General features: G+C 48.6%; 1 protein-coding gene across 7 annotated transcripts; it reads right to left on the bottom strand.

The window, feature by feature from the left end:
- Positions 1-5,448: 5,448 nt before the first annotated feature.
- Positions 5,449-19,548, bottom strand: CXCR2 (C-X-C motif chemokine receptor 2). 7 transcript variants are annotated; one of them, XM_045078731.1, is made up of 6 exons: positions 15,484-15,962; positions 15,208-15,290; positions 14,738-14,912; positions 13,503-13,605; positions 12,595-12,803; positions 5,449-8,708 (listed from the first exon to the last, which is right to left on the bottom strand). In XM_045078731.1, the coding sequence occupies exon 6, from the start codon at positions 8,681-8,683 to the stop codon at positions 7,613-7,615; it is 1,071 nt and encodes a 356-aa protein (XP_044934666.1). In that variant the 5' UTR covers positions 8,684-8,708; positions 12,595-12,803; positions 13,503-13,605; positions 14,738-14,912; positions 15,208-15,290; positions 15,484-15,962; the 3' UTR covers positions 5,449-7,612. The 7 variants fall into 7 exon arrangements, with proteins under 7 accessions (XP_044934666.1, XP_044934667.1, XP_044934668.1 ...); XM_045078732.1 differs by lacking the exons at positions 12,595-12,803; positions 13,503-13,605 and having other exon boundaries at positions 15,484-15,964; XM_045078733.1 differs by lacking the exons at positions 12,595-12,803; positions 13,503-13,605 and having other exon boundaries at positions 14,738-14,835; positions 15,484-15,964.
- Positions 19,549-19,989: the final 441 nt, after the last annotated feature.

The following is a 19,989-nucleotide window of genomic DNA, read 5'->3' as shown; positions in this document are numbered from 1 at the left end:
GACTTGTGAATGTCTCTGAAGCTGCTGGGGGAGGGGCCGTGAGTTGGGATCGGATCTCCGTTCCTCCCCACGTCCCCTCCCCATCTCCATGTCTGTTCCACTTTGGGCAGGTGGAATGGTCAGAAGAGGGCTGCATTTCTTCTGGGTGAGTGGGTTTTAAACTTGAGTCTTGATCAGACTCATCAGGGACTCCAGATTCCCAGGACCCACTCTCAGGTACTCTGATTCAGCAGCAATGGGACCCTCACCCTTACGTTCACCTTAAGCTGGGATGGTGAGCTGGATATCTTCCAACTGTGCTCTAGGTCCACCCTCCACCTATCTTATCCTGCTCTATGCCCTGGGAACCTGAGCAATACGGACTATCTCAATGGATTCCCCTGTCCTCTGGATTCTGAGTCCAGTCAATGGGAACCCTTGCAGGAGATGGATGGGCAGAAGCTTCAAGAAGGGCATTTATTCCCCCAGCTCTGTCCCTGCTAGTTGCTGGGATTGGATCCTGGCAGGGAGCCCTTATCATACAGCTTCCTCCCTGGGCTCCCAGAATGGCTCCCTTGCCTCACCTCTCAGGCCTAGTGGCAGCAACAGCTCTTAGCTCTTTCTGATCTTGGGCTACTGCACCACTGGACACTCCTTTCCCCAAATTCTTTCCACTCTTTATTAAACCCTCACGAGTCTGGTGAAATGCTCTCTCTTGGCCCAGCTCCGGTCAGCCATCTGGTTCTGCCAGGGTTCCGACCCATTCAGGGGTTGTCCGTAAAGCCACGTTTGAAGCAAGGGGCCCATTCTACACATGGCATATTTTTAGAAACACGGCTTCACGGCCGTTAGTGCCCTCTAGTTCTTGTCTGGCCCCTCGGTGCTTAACTCATTTGAGACTAAGGTGACGTTTTGCAAAAGCAACTTTACCAGAAATGAAGTTAAAAAAAAAAAAAAAAGACTGTTTACTGAGAAAGAATAAAAGCCTAGAAACAAATTCACAAAGCCTAGCCCCTTTGTCTGTAAGGAGAACGGTATCTCGCTGCCTGGCGTGCCCTGCCCCCTGCATGGACAGTCAAGCCTGGGTTCTTGCATTTTTTAGAAAATCCTGCCCCAATCAAATTCACTGAAACAATGCAAAACTGTAGGCATTAATCGTGCATATCAGCCCACCCTCCACTTCTCTTTAACTATAACTCCTTTCAGCAACTTCGTATATCTTCTTCCAGATGAACATTTATAAACATGCTTATAATGTGTTTCTACACACATGGATAAGCCATTGACTACACCCACTGTTCTACTTTCCTTTTTCATCCAGCATTATTTCTTCAAGATCTTTCCATGTCCTGTCGTATCACTACCTCATTATATTTTAAGGATTTTTTTTATTTAAAAAATTTTTTTCACTGTACCAGAATTCATTGTTTATGTACCATACCGAGTGTTCCATGCAATATGTGCCCTCCATAAGGATTTTTAAAACAGCTTTATTGACTACAATTTACCGACTATAAAATTCACCTGCTTTAAGCACACCGTACCATGACTTTTTAGCAGTTTCATGGAGTTGTACAACTATTACCATAATCCAGATGTAGAATATTTCCATTACCCCTAAAAGAGGTCTGGTGCCCATCTCTAATCATTCCCGGCTCCTCTCCCCAACCCTACCACACCCCAGCTCTCTGTCTCCGTAGATTTGCCTTTTTTAGACATTTTATGTCAGTGGAATCATACGATATGTGATGTTCTGTTCTGCCTTTTCCCACTTACCACCACGTTTTTGCCTTGTGTTTACACACACACGTCCAATGTATTCTGTGGCCTGGATGCACCTTCACAGTTTATTGGACTCTTTCCCTGTTGTTGAACATTCAGGTTGTTTCTAAGCTTTGAGTTTTAGAAATGAGGCTGTGATGAATATTCTGTATTGATGTTTGTTTCCCTATGTGGGTATTTCTATAGGGTAGATTTCTAGAAGGATATTTCCTGAATCAGAAGGTTTGGGCACTAGAATAGATCTGATCAAATTGCCTTCTTTCATGGTTGTATCTATTTACTCTGCTACAAGTTTGGGTGGTAATATGGTCTAATAATAATATGGTGGATTCTGACCCCAAAACTATAGGATGTAGCAGTTTCCACTGGGCTCCCTGCTGTGGCCCCTCCAAATGACCAGAGTTGTCCCTTTGTTCTTCTGATAACTCTCTTCATATTTTCCCCTTTATTTTAATAATCAAAAGCATTTTTATGGTGAATAGGACACAAACCACAGGTTGAAGAAAACTAATGACTACAGCTGTAAGAATAATAATACAATGAATCCCAGGTAACCAAATCTAGGTAAAGGAAGAATATTCCCGGTATTATCAAAAGCCCCAAAGCATTCCTCCCTGATAGACTGAAAGTTTATGTAAACATTATCCAAACACTGGTGGTGATCATTCTTTCTCTTTAGAGTCCGCACCTAAAGTTTGTATGAAAGATTTGCAATGAGTCAGTTCACTTAAGCTGGAATCATGTTTCATCAAATTCCCTCCCTTTCTCACCTAGTTTCGTGTTAACATCGACCAGAAGAGACTGTTGTGTGAGCTTTGGAAGCTGGAAAGGGGGGCAGAGGCTGCATCCTTTTTTATGCTCTGGAAGGTCAGTGGCAAGCACCAGATGCTGGTCTCTGCGGTCCTTAACCTGAGCCACACATCTTCTGACCTTCACGATGGAGGCGTCAGCATCTCTCGCAGGCCGATTTGATCAGATCTATTCTAGTGCCCAAACCTTCTGATTCAGGAAATATCCTTCTAGAAATCTACCCTATAGAAATACCCACATAGGGAAACAAACATCTCTTGTAGTCCACAAGAGACTGGCGCAGGTTTCAGTCTGTCCTGGCAGGTCCCAGCTCGCCCTCCCTGTTGTCTGCTTCATGGGATCTTTCCTTCTTGGCTCTCTCTGGCCTGCCATTTTCAGGTCCTAGCACCAGAAGCAAAGATAACTGCCCAACCTAGACCATTTTGCCAGCTCCCACAATTGCGTGCAGTCAAATCCCGATAATGAATCTCTCCCCCGAGTGGTCCTGCTTTCCAGTGGAGCCCTGCGTGATAGAGCACGTGTCCTCGACAGAGGCTTGTTTTATCTGTCTCTGAATTTTGTGTTGGGCTCTATCTGTCTCTTTTCTTTTAGAGAGAGAGTGCACACATATGTGGCTGTGTGAACGGTGGTGGGGAGGGGTGGGTAGAAGTGAGAGGGAGAGCGTGGAGCCTGTTGTGGGGCTCGATACCACGTCCCCGAGAGCATGACTTGAGCTGAAATCTGGAGTCAGACACTCAACTGACTGAGCCACCCAGGAACCCCATCCAACGGTCTCTTTAACCGTCTTACCTACCAGCTCAGAATAGGGTAACCCCATCTGAGCTGCTCCCAACCTGGGCCCCAAGCCTCAGTTGCCTCTTGACTCTGTCAGATGAGTGTAGGCGCTGAAGAAGTGGCCCAGCCCTACCCATATGAGTGGAACACTCTGGGAAGTTCATTTACGTATTTTTCCCTCTATTTGTAAGGTGCCTGAGGGGTCACCACTAGAAAAGCTAAATATCTAGAAATATGAACCGCACTAGGCATTTTTAATCCAGCTCTACTCTTACCCAGCCATGAGATCTTGATTGAGCTGCTTGCCTAGGCCTTAGTTTCCCCACTTGCATATTGCAAGGGTTAGCCCCCCGCGGGGGGTGGAGGGATGCTCTAGGTCTCCTCTGGCTCTGCCAGGGCAGGGTGGCCATTTTCCACATCGGTCAACATGGGATGAACGTCAACGTGACATGCCCCTCCTGGGGGGTACGTCTTCCTGTCACCCAGGAGACACTGGGGCTAACCCGATTTCGTGAGCAAAGGGAGCCCATTCCTGCACTGAGGAGGGACTGCGTCAAGGAAGATGTCATAAACTGGGGAAACGGAGCAACAAGACGGGGGGTTCATGTAATGTGGGGAGGTAGCTCAGAAGCCAGAGGGGCAGGCTCAGACTGAGAAGGCAGATCTAGGCAGAACAGAGCTGGGCCCTGAATATGGGACTTAGGCCTGGAAACATCAGAGGGAAGAAGGAAAGCAACAACTCGAAGACAGACCTTGGATTTGCCTCCTCCCAGTGATGTCTTGGTTGGTAGGTTTTTTGGTGCCAAAACTGTCTTTATGTGGGAGAAGAAGGGAGGGAGGGAGGAAGAGAGATAGAGAGTAACAGTTTACACAAGTGCAGCTCCTAGGCTTATTTTATCTCCTCATTTCCCTCGAGAAACATGCTTCCTCTAGCCCTTGTTAGAGGAGCAAAGAGCAGAGCCCCAGAACCACAGCGACACTTGGTCTGGCCTCTTCCCACTGACAGTGATCTCAGAGAGCCATCTGGCCCATCAGCCCTGCCAGGTCAGAACACCTCCAGTCCCTCTGGCAACTGGGGTGTTCCCTCCAGTTAACACACGTTGGCCTGCTGAATCAGAAGCTGTTTGGAAGGCTTGGCCAGAGCAGCTCAGTCAAGCTTGAACCTGAGCTTAACACAGTGCCTGGCAAACAATGAGCTCGAGACAAGGGATTATTAGGGCTGGATTAATCCTGTTTGCACTTTCATGAGTCAGGACTGGTAGTTACCTGTCCCTTGAGCACCCCAGCTCAGAGGTTTGCTCCTGCCTCCCTGGAGAGGTCTTTGGTCAGAGCCACAGCTGCTGTCTCTTTGATTTAGTGGTTGGAGAATTGTTAACAGGAAGGGGATCGGAGCCTGGTGAAGTTTGGGGACTTCACCAGGGAGCCGTCGAACTCCCCTTGCCGTCCTACTTCCTTAGGGGGCTGCTCCGAGCCCAAACCCCTCCTGCCAAAGCCCCCGCAGGGACAAGGCCTGTGAACGGGAGCTCTGCCAGGGTAAGGCTCTGCCATGTCCCAGGGCTCTGGGAAGGCAGGTCTTCAGGAAATACTGCCCAACCAAGGCAGATCCTTGGTTTTGCCTGGATACCATGTCCCTATTCTGCAAGGTGTGCTTTTGATGGTCCTGCATGTCGGGTGTGTGTGTGTGTGTGAGTGTGTTTTGAGTGGGAGAGAGAAGAGAGTGGAGACTCAAAGTAGGGGTGGCTGGTTGAGCTCAGCAGAGCTGTCTGGCTTCCTGCTCCCCAATCCTGCTGATTTGGTAAAACACACTGACCCTTGGTACTCAGGACTCTGGTTTGACCCAAAGACACAAGAAACACTTTGTGATCCTGGGACACATCTCCTTCTATAACACATGTCCAGCGGCCACAGATTTGGGCTAGGGGTGAAGGAAGTAGAAAGGCTGGGTTCTCTCTCGATTTCAATCCTTGTCTCTCTCTGTGCACCCAATAAGCAGAGAAGGGATTTAATTATTGTAAATAAATCTACATTCAGGACCTCTGCCCACCCTTGCCTGTAGCAGTTCAGATGCTTTTGATCACAAGTAATGAAATACACAACTCTAAGTGGCTTGTACAAAGAAAAAAAGACATTTAATTATCTACTCGAACAAGAAGTTACAGGTAGATGGTTCCACAAATGGTTCAATTGCTGAAATTTGTCGTTTGGGAACTAGTTGTTTTTTTTTCCTTTCCAGTAAGATACACACAACATAAAATTGACCATTTTTTTTTATACCAGTTTTAAGTGTCCTGTTTAGTGGGATTAAGCACATTCCTACTGTCCTACCCCTATCACCACTATCCATCTCAGGAAACTTTTCATCGCCCCCAACTGAACTGTGTACCCATTAAACAACTACTTCTTACTTTCTCCTCTGCCTGGACCTGGTAACCACTGTTGGACTTCTTGTCTCTATGAGCTTGACTATTGTAGGTACTTCTAAAAAGTGGAATCATACACTATTTTTGCCCCGCTTCTTCTACTTCATATCATGTTTTCGGGGTTCATCCCTGTTGTAGCATATCCCAGAGACTCATTCATTTTTAAGACTGAACCATATTCCATCGCATGTATACCCCACATTTTTTTTGTCCATCATCCACTGATTGACATTGCGTGATTGTCACTTTTTGGCAACTGTGAATGATGCTGCCATGAACATTAGTGTACTGTTTGAGTCTCTGCTCTCAGTTCACTGCTTTCAGTGTACACTTAGACATGGAAATGCTAGATCATACAGTAGTTCTGTTTCATCTTTTGAGGTGCTGTTTTCCATGGCAGCTGCACCACTTTACTTTTCCACCAACGGTGCACAAGCGTCCCACCACTTTTTCCATATCGTTGCTGACACTTGTTATTATCTGTCTTTGTTGTTGTTGTCATTGATGTTGAATTGTAAGAATTATTTGTGTATCGTGGAGAGTAAACTGTATAAAATTTGATTCAAAAATATTTTCTCCCATCCTATGATTTTCCTTTCCACTCTCTTGATCGTGTCCTTTGATGTACAAAGTTTTTAACATTGGGGAAATCCAATTATCTATTTATTCATTACTTGCCCGTGCTTTTGGTGTCATATCCAAGGAATCACTGCCAAATCCAATGTTATAAAACTTTTCTTCTACGTTTCTAATAAACACTTAGTAGTTGAAGCTTTCCTGTGTAGGTTATGATCCATTTTGAGTTAACTTTTGTATATGGTATGAGGAAAGGGACTAGGTTCATTCCTGTGCATGTGGATAACTGGTTTGCCCAGCACCATGTGTTGAATAACTATCCTTTCTCCCATTGAATAGTCTTGGGAACCCTTGTTGAAAATCATTGACCATTTATGCTTGGGTCTCCTTCTGGGCTCTTTGTTCTCATCCACTCCATCTGCCCAAGTGTGTTGAGCACAATTTTTGCCTCTTTGTCACATCATATCCCACAACCATATTGGGAAGAACCATAAAGGCAAGAACCAAGGACATGTGGGTGTGTGTGCCTCTCTCTCTTTTTAAATCAGGAATACTTCCCAGGAGTCCCTGGACCCAGCAGACTTCCTCTTAGGCATTGGTGTCCTGAAGCCAGTTTGTACCTGCTTGTGAAAGCAGCCCATTCATTTCCTAAATTTTTGTGAGCTAGTTGCTAAACACATGAAAACCTTTGACATCGCCCTGGTGGGAACATGCTGATGCAGGCAACTTGGTAAATGCTACAAACCCAGACTTCTTTTCACCAGCACACTATTGCCCTGAAACCTTACTAGTCAGAAGTGGATGACAGGGCCTCTCCTAGCTAAGGGAGTCTGGGAGAGTGAGTGTCTGTCCTTCTCGGCCTCCCTCAAGGGAGGTGGGCTTTGCCAGCAAGCAAGAAAGGGAGAGTCAGGAAAGCAACGACTGCTGTTTGCCACTAATGGCTCCCCGTGGTAGGAACTTTCTGTCGTCACCTGAAAGGATGCCTTTCGAATGTCTTTAACTGCCCCAGACACCAGAGTGCTTGAGCTCAGTGCTAGGGTGGACTGAGCTCTAGCAGCTGGCATAGGAAGTATAGGGAGGCGTGGGGAACGAGGGCAGGCTTTCTAAACCGTCCAATGGGCCTGAAAAGGACGTGGCCCCAGTAGCTTCCTGTAACCACAGCCAGGAGCTGCTTTGACACAGAGACTGGAAACAACCAGTGGACATGAGGCTCAGGATGGATGCCGACGGCGCGGGAGGTGCCCCGAGGTGCTCCAGCAGGGCCCAGGGGCTCAGAAGGTGGTAGAAGTGTTTGCTGAAGAAGAGCCAACAAAGGAAGGCCTGCCGTCCTTGGACAAATACTCCTTGCTGATGAGCCCGTGGAAGGCCATGATCTTGAGGAGTCCGTGGCGAAACTTCTGGCCGATGAAGGCGTAGATGAAGGGATTGAGGCAGCTGTGGAGGAAGCCCAGAATCTCGGTGGCGTCCAGGGCCCGGCCGATGTCGTTGCGGCGCTCGCACGTCTCCTCAATCACCCGGAGCCTCATGAGGGTGTCTGCGACCAGGACCAGGTTGTAGGGCAGCCAGCAGAGCAGGAAGACGAGCACGACGGCGAAGATGACCCGCATGGCCCGGTGCTTCTGCCCCATGTGGGCCTGGAACAGCGTACGCAGGGTGAGTCCATAGCAGAACAGCATGACCGCCAAGGGCATGAGGAAGCCGAAGGTCTGGGGCAGGGCCCGCATCACTATCCGCAGTCTCGTGGTATTGGCGCCCATGTCCTCGTAGCAGACCGGGCTGGAGTAGGGGGGATTGATGGCCCTGCGGAAGATGAAGATGGGCAGGGACAGGATCAGGGACAGCGCCCAGATGCCTAAGCATATGAACTTGACCCAGTGCCGCTTCTGGGTCAGTGTGCGTGTGGCATGGACAATGGCCAGGTAGCGGTCCATGCTGATGCAGGCCAGCAGTAGGATACCACTGTAGAAATTGACTTCCTTCAGGAGCGAGACCACCTTGCACAGGGGTGTGCCAAAGATCCAGCCCTTTGCCTTGGAGGCAGCCCAGATAGGCAAGGTCAGGGCGAAGAGCAGGTCGGCTATGGCCAAGTTCAGCAGGTAGACGTCAGTGACAGACTGGCTGAGCCGACTGTATAGGACAACCAGTATCACTAGGGAGTTTCCCAGCAGGCTCAGCACGAAGACCAGGGCGTAGATGACCACCACTGCATACTTGTTGATTTCCAGAGATTCTGGCCTGCATGGGGCAGAGCCTTCTGGAATGAAGGGCAGGTCTGTGCTGTAACTGTAATTTTCACCAAAGAGATCTTCCAAGCCGTAAGCCTCCCAGTCCACGTCTTCCATATTGGAGGCAAACTTAAGTCCTGGCCTAGAGAAGAGAGATGGGAGTTACTGCATGATACTCTCTCCCCAGATTCTAGCCTATTTGCCCATGAATCTCGGACAGGATTCTTTGCCTTGGCTTGTATATTACACGGAACCTTCACATTAGGAAATAGTTGTGGCTCTACGTTATGAGCCACATTTTGTGATAAATGGCACGTTGCACAAAACCTGTAGTTCCCTCAAAGCCAAAGAGGTTCTGAGCTCTCTCCATGACATCACCATCACCCAAAACATTGTTTAAATCCCAATCCCTACAGAACATGTCTCAGATTCTTCAGTGGTGAGCCTCTCTGGCTAATGAAGCTGGATTTAATGTCAGAAATAGGAGGTGCCATTCAGTTCTTGATGTGGGAGATGAAGCAGGGTTTGACTGCTAGAGAAAGATAGAGGTTTGACTAGAAAGCTGAGGGAGGAGCCCCTCTGTCCCACTTTTGGGAAGTCATTAAAAGAAGTTTGTGGGAAAATAGATTTAGTGGTAACAGCAATACAGCTGCAGGATACTGGACCTAGAAGAAAGCTTATTTACAGCCCTGCATTTTTCTTTCCGGATGCAGGAGACCTGCTGTGGGAATATTTGTGCAGTCTGAAAAAAGTATATTAAAAATCCCAAGCAGGTGGCTGATTGATTCTCTAAGTGGGTGAAATGTGACAGACTGTCACAGCCGTGGACTGCCACGTGGAGGTGAGCAGAGAAATCCAGAGTGCTCGAAGCAGTGGGAGAGGCAGAAAAGACAGGTCGAGACAGGTGCAGGCAGTGGCACCTGTGCCATATCAGGAGGTGCAGACGGGTGGAGACACACTATCCTTGTTTTGGTGGCTTTTCCATTCTGGTGGGGACACTTTCTGTCATGCCAGTGAGTACCTTCATCTATCCCTCACTCCTCAGCACCCCCAGACGAAGTCCAGGTAAACCCGCTTCTGTTGGCTCGGCCCTTGTTTTGGGGATAGCCCAAAGCCTGCTTTCAGGGGAAGCTGTAGTCACTCTGAAATTTTACCCAGTTTTCAAAGAGGATGTAAATGAAAGTAAACCAGCTCCCAAGTGAGTTCCTTGTGAACCATAAGATGCATCAGTACTGTGCCATTTCTTTATGACAAGGTATGACAGTCCTGGGACCACATGCAAGGAGGTAACCCATCTCAAAACGGAACCAGCGTTAAAGAGAAAAACACGAAGTACTAAGGCTCCAGAATAACTTCAATACTCAATAGGATCATCATTATAAAACAAGAGGGACAGTAACGCTGTTGATGAGGATGTGGGGGATGGGACCCTTCTTATATTACTCGTGGAGATGCGCCCGTGGAGCGGCTGCTTTGAACAGTTTGGCAGTTGTTCAAAACGTCGAACATAGTTACCAATGACCCAGCAATTTCACTTCTAGATACGTGCCCAGGAGAATGGAAAACCTATGTCCCCACAAAAACTTGTACACAAATGTTCACAGCAGCGTGACAGCCGAACAGTGGGAACAATTCAAATGTACATCAACCGATAAATGGAGAAATTAATGGAGGTGCACACAGACCATAGGCTGTTGTCCAACCAACGACAGGAATAAAGAATTGACATCTGCTGCGACGTGGATGAACCATGAAAACATTATTCCAGGCCAAAAAAAAAAAAAAAAAGCCAGACATAAAAGGCTTCATACTGTACAAGTCCATGTATGTGAAATGTACAGGAGAGGCAAATCAGTAGAGACAGAAAGTAGATCTGGGTTGCCAGGTGCTGGAGGGAGGGGTTTCCTTCCAGGCTGATGAAAGTGTTCAGGAATTAGACAGTGGAAGGATTGTATAGCTTCACGCGAATACTAGGAACCACTAGTTGTACCCTGTGAATGGGTGACTTTTACAGAGTGCGAATTCCATCTCAATTAGAAAAAAATTAACCAAAGGGGGACACCTTTGAGAAGCAAACACAGATAGTAAAACAACCACATCAACAATGAAACTCTCCAAAAGCTTTTCTCTTTAGCAGAGGGAGGTCTGTCACTCTCAATCATATATAGCAAAGAAGAAAGCCGAATAGGGTTAGGAGAAACTGGAAAAGCAATGCCCTTTCCCCTGGAGGGACGGAATTCTTAGTCTAGGTGATTGTGGCCAGTTAAATCAGCTTCTAAGCCCATGGAGAGCATAGAGCAGACTCTGTGAACCTAGAAAGATCTGATGCATTTGGGGAATGTCTAGCCAGGGAGATAAAGTAATAATGGGAAAGGCCACCATACAACTTAGCCAGTGTTTTTCGCGAGACCTGTGACAAGTCACTAGTTCTGCCATCCCACGGTCAAGAGGTTGTTTATCCCAGGGTTCTGTCCAATGAAATCACAAGGTCAAGAATGGGTCACCTCTGGGAACAGATGATCAGAGATGCTCTCAAGGGAAGAAATGACCTAGAGAAGGCCCACTTTTAGCAGAGCATAATGGGACAGAGAGCTTGTGCCCATAGAGGACAGGCCCGTATTTAGGAACACTGACCGTGAGAAGGCAGGGCCAGGGCAGAAGGAGAAACTGCCCTAACAGGAGACAACAGCAGCCAAGCATACTTCACTGGTAAGTCCTCATTCTAAATAAGCCAGTGCTCAACTGTATGGGGGAGGGGCTGGAGATACACAGGGGAGCTCCCACTCCCAGACATGGAAGATCTGCTTGAGGGTCCAGAGGGAGACCCTGAAAGTCAGGACAGGAGGTGGAGAATTCCTGTCAGAATTCTGACAAGAGAAACAGGACAAGAAGAAGCAGGCAAGAGAAACAGGACAGGGCAGTGACCTCCAGCCACTGGGGAGACAATGCTTTGTGGATGCTTGTGGGTTTTTCAGCTTACCAGTCTCTAGAAAGGATGTGTTGACAGTCAAAGGGAGAAACTAAGGGAAGGGAGTTGACCTGTCTGAGGTCTGCTTTTTGCCTCGGAGGTACATGACCTCCCTGGAGTGTTAGAGATAGATATGATCAGTCCTGACTACAGATGAGAAGACAGGCACAGAGGAGCTCAGACGTCAGCCCATGGTCACAGAGCCTACAAATGCTACAGCCCGGATTCCATGTAGGTGTGGATCAACTTAGAATCTACAGACTTGCTTTATTAAAAAAAAAAAAAAAGTCATACCTCCTATATTAAATATTTTTGAAATATATTTGTAAGTTAAGTTTTCAAGATCTCATGAAGTCAGACTGCATACAGTTTACTCCTATTGTTTGCTATTTTGTACATTGTTTTCTTATCTATTCAATAGGGCCAGAACGAAAGAAATAGTTCTTGCAAGAATGATAAACAAAACACCCTTAAACTGGCTGACTCCCACCGACCTCCTGGTCATGTTCTCGGTGAACAAGCGGGAGATTCCCTCATTGAGTGAAATGGCAGGACCCTAATGACTCACGGTCATTCAGAAACTCCATGGATGGGATGATTCTAATTCATTTTATAAAAATGCTAAACAACGGAGACGTACAAGATCCCAAACATTGAAGGCAATCTTTTCAATCACAATAGAAAATTCAGGAATTTTAATACAATTCTAGCATGCTTTCTCTCTATAAATATAATCCACAATATTCGCATTTAATATAGGGGAAGGGGGCCTGGATGATGTCTGGCCCTTCCTTGGACCCCATCCTAGTCAAAGCAGGGGAGCTGGCTGAGTCAGGAAGGGAAGGGGCTGGGCAGAGAGTTGCCCTAAGTGGTTGTTGGAGAGAGGAGTAAGGAAGAGGGGCAGGAGCTCTCCCTTTGGGGATCTAGGGAGGTCTTAAGAGGAAAGAAGCCCACCCCGTGGTGGGGAGAGATGTCTGGGGTCATTGGGGGCTGGGTGTCAAGGGGGTCAGAGAATAGAGACATTCTGGAAGGTGAGAAGGGTGGGTGTTCCAAGACTTACCAGGAGCCTGGGCCTTTCACCTGTGGGACCCGTCCAGGAGGGCAGATGTGTCTGACTGACAGGGCGGGGTGGTGAGAAGAGAGTGGAGGAAGTGAGCGGTGGATTACATTGCTCAACTCGAGGGTGGAGTCCTCAGGCTGCTGGATGCTTTTGATAACTTGAATAATTAATTCTCAGGTCAGCTCTTGGATGGCGAGTTATTTTCTGACCTGGTAGAGTTTCATATCGGTAAGGGACCTGTGGTGTTTTCTAGCCAATCTTTCCATTTCACAGAGGAGCAAACGGAGGCCCATGCCAAGGCAGCGGTTTAACCAGGACGGCATGGATTTCTCTCATCTTTGCCCTGGTCTCAGCAGACCCTGGCTCTTTCAGCAGCCTGGTCTGACTGTCCCCATACCCTAACTGCCTCGGGCTGCCCCCTGCTTGGGAGCCCCCCCGCCGTCCTGCTTTTGAACAGTTCTCCCATCTCAAAGGAGAGCAGCTCATGAAGATGAGAGAGATGGAACTTGGGCTTCTGGTGATCCTGGACCTAATGTCTCCTGTCCCCACCCCATGCACTCCCAGAGCCCTTTCTTGGCCTGTACACTTGGGATTGGGTGTGTATGGCTGGCCACTTTTGGAGCCAAGACCATCTCATTTGGAAAGAAAGGCTTTTGGTAAAAATTCACATCTTATCCAAGTCCAAACACATTTTCGAAAGCAGAGTTGAGTGACACTGAGAATGTACATTTGTTATTAATTACCGTGGAAAGGATAAATACAGGCAGAACAGTGAACACTGATTCACGGCTCCCTCCCAAGCTCCCTCTCCCTCCAGCAAACCATGCCTCTAGACCCTCCACTATGCCCCTTGACCCCTGCATCCCAGGACCCATGGAGAGCTCGAAGCCTGCAACAAACTTGCTTACCCCTAGGAAAGAACCTTCAAGTCCAACTGTTTAGCAAACATTCTTTGTCACTTCTCTCTTTCCCATGCTGGAGAAGAATGCAGTGACTCCTGGCCCGGTGATGCTAAAACCAGGCAGAGGCTTGTTATACACGGAGAGAGGCACAGGAAAGCAGTGGTTAGAGACTGAGTGAGCCCAGCAACTCGGGGCCAGTGACTTTCCCTTTCCGAGTCTTGGTTTACTCATCTGTAAAATGAGGCCAGTGATAGCATCTAACCCACTGGGCTGTGCTGAGACTCAAACGAGGGATTACCCATAAAGCACTTAAGACATACAGCAAGCCTGATATTAGCGTTTGTTAGGGCGATCTTCGTCTCTGGAACAGTTTATCAACTAGTGCCGTGACTGTCTGTCCCACTACACACACCACCCCCCCAGGGAAGGAAAAGCAGTGGGTCTGCTTCCCGGGCAGACTTTGATGTACAGCCCCATCGGCTCTGGCCTGGATAACAAGAGTCATGTGAGCTACAGTGTTGGGTCCCTGCTAAGGTCCAGCTTCTGGGAAAAGTGCTTTTCGGAACTTGTGCACTGAGGGGCACTTGGCTGGCTCAGTCAGGGGAACATGCAACAACTCTTGATCTTGGGGTCTAGAGCCCCACCCTGGGTATAGAGATCAGTTAAAAATACGATCTTGATGGGGTGCCTGGGTGGCTCAGTGGGTTAAAGCCTCTGCCTTCGGCTTAGGTCATGATCCCATGGTCCTGGGATGGAGCCCCACATGGGGCTTTCTGCTCAGCGGGGAGCCTGCTTCCCACTCTCTCTGTCTCTGCCTGCCTCTCTGCCTACTTGTGATCTCTGTCTGTCAAATTAAAAAAAAATCTTAAAAAAAAAATACAATCTTGAACAAAAAGAATTGGTACATATTTAATCCTCATAACAAAGGCGTGAAGTGTGCACTTTCTGAATGAGGAAACCAGACTCTGGGAGTTAAGCAACCTCATCAGAGTGACACAGGGAACTGGCGTTTAAACAGTTTTTAAGAAATGTTGTTACCTGACCTCAAACTCTGTATTCTGTCCACTGTAACAAGGGGCTGGAGCCTAGTTTCAGCTTTCCGAGCTTGGTTAGGAACCTTTCAGTCCCAGACAACGGAATGAAAAGGTGTAGAAAGAGGAGCCCAGATCTGACATCTGCCCCCCCCCGCCCCCGCCCCCCCACTGGCCCGCTTCTTGATATTCATTAGGTTGGTCTGGCACCTGCACGTGGATGGTGGGGTGAGTAGAATGGGCTGATGCCGTTGCTGGTGGTCAAGATGAGCTTGGACGAGTCAATTCTCGCTGGGCCTTGATGCAGTCTACTGGAAAATGAAGCGATCGTTCTAGATCTGTATTGTCCAGCACGAGAGCCACTGGATATACATAGCTACTGAAACTGAGTTGAAAGAGAACGAAAAATGTAGTTCTTCGGTCATACTGGCCGCCTTTCAAGGGTTCAAGGCTCGCACGTGACAAGTGGCTACCATATTGGACAGTGCTGATATAGAACACCCCCGGGACTGCAGAAAGTTCTTTTGGGCCACACTGTCCAGGTGAAGATATCTTTCTCTTTAGCTCTATGTTCCTGCTTCTGCAGTCCAACCCATCAGTTCTCAGGGGACTCAGAGAGGAGAGTGAAATTCCACCAGACACGAGTCCCTGACGGCCCTCGCTTGGAACAGCTCACTTACCTGCTATTTGCCACGACAGTTGCTGTCGTCGTATGAGTGGCTCCTGATTTCCTCCGGGGCTAGGGGCTTGGGAGCAGTCAGCACTGTTTGGCCGGAAAAAAAGTGAAGCAGCTTTAGAGGGAAACGTCTGACCTGGGGTCAGCAGGGTGAATTCCAGGAGGCCCACCGGGGAGGCGTCCCCTCAGAGAAGCAATGAGGTTGGTCCTAGGACTCTGACTCCAGGCCAAAGATCTGCCTGGAGATTTTGTGGTGAGCACTGGGGATTTTCACACCTACCTGTCTGAGGCTTTCTGGAGGAGCCTGCCAGGCTGAGAAGAGACTGAGCCTGCTCAGGCTATCTCTGAGCGTTTCCAACCTGCACATCCTTCTTTACAAGGAAGATGCAGGCAACCCCAGCCCCTGGTGAACAGACTTGCCTGCACTTGTTACACACTTTCTTCCTTCCTTCTAGGGTCAGCGTGAGAAGCATCCCTTCTTCTCTTTCTGGTGAATTCCTGCCCCGGCTGTGGGACACCCTGCCTCTCGCGTCCTTGAGGGGTCTGTCTCCTGGCCCTTCTGCCCCATCCGCCATCTCGTTCCCTGAGTTTGCTCATGTCTCTGTCACTCGCCCTCTGTCGTAGGACCCCTCCAGCTACTGTGCCCCCAGCGCTCTGCTCACGGTGGACTTCTAGAGAAAGTGGCTACTTCCCCCTCGCCTCCTCTCCTTCACTGCTCAGCCCACTGCTGCTAGCTCCCTTCCCGTCCCTCTGCTGAAACAGCTCTTGCCAACACTACCAACAACCTCAGGCCACGACGTCCAAAAAGCCCCTTTCTTAAATATATCTGCTGCTGAAGCAAGCACGCCCATTTCTTAAATAAAGCGGTTTTACGGTTATAACAACAAAGCCCACATACTGTAAAGAATAGAGGAACCACCAAAGGACCTGAAGTCGAACTGGAAGGACTCCTTTAAGTCTTTAGATTCACACACAGATCTTATGTCCATCTTTCCAGACTTTTCCACACATGCATGTATGGACATGCTTTCCTTCTTCTTCTTCTTAAAACAAATGATATGGAACTGATGATATCATTCTGCACTTCACCACGCTGTTATGGGCTGCACAGAGGTCCACCTTTCTTTTTTCCCTGACAACATACTAGTCCACGGGGCGGATGTATCATGATTGATCCGATAATTGCCTTGTGGATGAATATTTAAGTCTTGCTACGAGCATCTTTGGATGTACGTCTCTGGGAATTTGTATGATGGTTTGTGTGGCTTAAGTGTAATTTTGCTGGGTCATATCGGTGCCTCTTTAAATTTTGATAAGGCTGTATCTGCTAATGGTGACTACATGTATTGTGGTGGCATAATGTACAGAACTGTCCAGTCACTGTGTTATATACCTGAAATTAATATAACATTATGTATCCACTATGCTTCCATACGAAAAGACTGTATCGGGGCACCTGGGTGGCTCAGTGGTTAAGCATCTACCTTCGGCTCAGGTCATGATCCCAGGGTCCTGGGATCAAGCCCTGCCTGCCTTGGGCTCTCTGCTCGGCGGGGAGCCTGCTTCTCCCTCTCCCACTCCCCCTGCTTGTGCTCTCTCTCTGTCTCTCCCTCTAACAAATAAATAATAAAATCTTGAAATTAAAAAAAAATTTAAAAAGAAAAAAAGAAAAGACCCTATCAATTTATTCTCCCACTGGCAATTCATAAAAGGGTCTGTTAGTTACCCTATCTACTCATACTATCTCACATTTGTCAATTATGTTAAAATGTTTTCTCCCAGCCTGCTGTATGCCTCGTAACTGTATTTATGGGGAAATGGTTATTGTTCAAGTCTCATTTGACCTCTGCAGTATTTAATCCCACTGACCTCATTCTCTTCCTATTTCTCCTGAACCTTGGTCTCATTTTGTGGCTGTAGTTCTCCATTCATCCCTCAAATCTGGATGTTCCCTGGATGTTCTCCAGAGGAGAGGACCAATGCAGGTCCTCTTCTTTCCCTGCCCTCACCAGGCCAGCCCATCTGCTCCCCAGGCTTCAGCCCCCACCCCATAAGTGCTGGGGTCTCCCCCACCTTCAGTGCCCGGCTTCCCTCCAAACTTCTCTTTGCAGCTCAAACTCCTTGTGCAGCCTGAGCCTCGTGCAGCCTCTCAACGTCTCCCCTGAGGTCCCACAGGTGCTGCAAGTAGGTCCACAAGGTGCAGCAGGTAGAAAGCTTGTCTCTGGGAATTCTGACCCCACCCTCCTAGCTGGGCTACTAGCCTACAGGAAACAGTCTGGCCCTGGCAGGCCCCTCACAGGAGGCTATCTCTTAGCATCTCTCTTGATTATCTGCCCCTTGCCATCTTCAAGGACAGTGTTAGGCAACACTTTATTCTCTCTTGCCTGAACTAAAGCAATACAGGGGGGAGAGCTGTGGATTTCAGAGCTGGACTGCAGACCTTGGGCGAGTTACTCAGTCTCACGGGCCTCAGTTTCATCATCTGTAAAATGGGGCTACTGAAGCACCTACTGCATAGTGTTGTCATGTGGATTAAATGTGTCTGTATTGAAAGATTTTTTATTTGAGAGAGAGCGGTGCGCGCGCCAGCGAGCATGCGCAGTTGCGGGGTGGGGGGAGGGGCGCGGAGGGCAGAGAGCGAGTCGAAATAATCTCTGCCTCAAGTCTTTCTACCCCAAACCATCCTCCACTCTGCTCTCAGAACAATCTTCCCGAAGCGTGAATTTGATCAGGCTCTTTTCCTTTACAAACCCTTCAAGGACCTGCACTGCCCTCAGGTAGAGCCTCCGCATGGGACCTTCTGTACCTACCTGGCCTCGTTCCAGGCCACACCTCCGGGACTCCTCAACTCCAACCACAGAGAACCAGGGGTGGCTCCCAAAGAGCCCTGTGGTTCCCCGCAGAGCCTGGCATGCTCGTTCCTACACTCTTGGTCTGGCCAACTCTTCTTTTTCCTTTAAGATTCCGCCTGGTCAAGACCGCCCCTGAGCCATGCAGCCCTCTCTCTGTGCGGTCTGCACAGCCCCACTCCCCCGGGGCATATCTCTATCATGGCTTCAGTTATGGGATTGGTAATCATCTCTGCTGCTCCTGCCTCCCCACTGTGACGTTCTTAAAAGTAGGGATTTAAAAAAAAAAATAAAAGTAGGGATTTTATATCTTTTATATGTAATACATAAAAACACATAAAAATAATATATAAATCGATGGTACACAATATAGAAAAATATATAAATATTATACATAAATAGGACTAATCTATGATAAAAATCTCTGAATCCCCAAACCAACCACAGTGTTTTCTGGCATGTCCTGGGGGCTTCATAGCATTCTGTCGAGCATGGAATGATTTGACAAAGTTGGGGAACTCGTGTACATTGGAGGATCTGAGTGACATCTGGTTTCAAGAAATAATGACCTTGTCCAAGTTTTCCAGCCTGGTAACAGCGAGGTCCCATCAAGCGCTGTGACCACAATCACGCTGGCTGACAGTCTCTGCACTCATGCAAGCTTCACCGCCCCCCCCCCATAAATTCTCCCAGGAATTTGAGGGAGTCTGTTGCAAGTGCCCCCCAGGTGCTCTTCTGGGTGCTGCTGGGCTAGACATGTGCTCTGGAGTCACTCCTATGTTCCATGCACATCCCCATGCAGCACCAGGGGTGGCTATGGTGACTGTGGAAGCTTCTGCCAGGGGTCCCCAGTCCTCTAATGTCTGTGGAGCTTTTGCACTCTTCCTTGGACTTGGCGGGGACTCTTTGGGGTGGGGACAGTGCGGAGCTAGAGGCTGGACCTCGGCACTGTCCTTCCATCCCTCCCCAAATGGGGAGAAGGTCCGTTTTCCCCATTCCCAGCCCCCGATTTCCTTCAGATGAGTTCTGGTCCAGGAGCAGAACTCTTTGCCTCCTCTTTGAACATAGGTTTCTGCCAGGTCTCTCCTCTCCCTCTGTCTTAAGGCAGACATGAACTCGACACTGGAGTTCCACTAAAACATAATGTCTTCCACTAGAATATGAACTTTGCCCTAATACAAATTTCTGAGCAAATCAGACTTGCGGGAAGGGACTGCTGCCCCTTTGGGTAGGGCTGATTCTGTTGCCCTGATTGCTCTAGAGCTCTGGTCCTGTCCCCCTCCGCTCCCTCTCTGCCCCTCCGTTCCTCTGTTGCCCTAATTGCTCCAGAGCCCTGGTCCTGTCCCCCTCCACTCCCTCCGTTCCCTGCCCCTCACCTTGTTGCAGGCTTTACTAAGGAGAAGTTCTCACCAGCTCTCCAGGGCAGGAACTGCTATTGCAAAACTCTTGCTCCATGCAATGGTAATGGGAGGCAACTCTGAGTGGCCTTGACCCCAAAAGGCGGTGCACAGGCACTGGCCAGAGCCACAGGGTTGCCCAACCCTTGCAGAAGCTCTGACTGCCTGTGTGAGGCAGAGGGGATGGGGATAAGAGCATGCAGGGCTGCTTGGGGCCACAGAGTCTGCCCTGGAGCTCAGATAGGGCAGCTAATCCCCTTGATGGAGAGTGGGGCCCACGCTTCCTCTGAAATGGTATTAACATGGAATTTACTGAAGAATTCTCAGGCAGTCAGGGATATGACCTTGTACTGTGGAACTACACAAGCCCTTGTCAACCCTCTTTATTAAAATGTAGCTCTCTGAGGTGCCTGGGTGGCTCAGTGGGTTAAAGCCTCTGCTTTCGGCTCAAGTCATGATTCTAGGGTCCTGGGATGGAGCCCCGTATGGGGGGGGGGAGACTCTGCTCAGCAGGGAGCCTGCTTCCCTTCCTCTCTCTCT

This window comes from Mustela putorius, unplaced genomic scaffold (genome assembly GCF_011764305.1).
Source record: "Mustela putorius furo isolate JIRA1106 unplaced genomic scaffold, ASM1176430v1.1 tig00000275_pilon_pilon_pilon, whole genome shotgun sequence".
Taxonomy (NCBI): Eukaryota; Metazoa; Chordata; class Mammalia; order Carnivora; family Mustelidae; genus Mustela; species Mustela putorius.
This window is presented reverse-complemented; position numbering and strand designations above follow the sequence as displayed.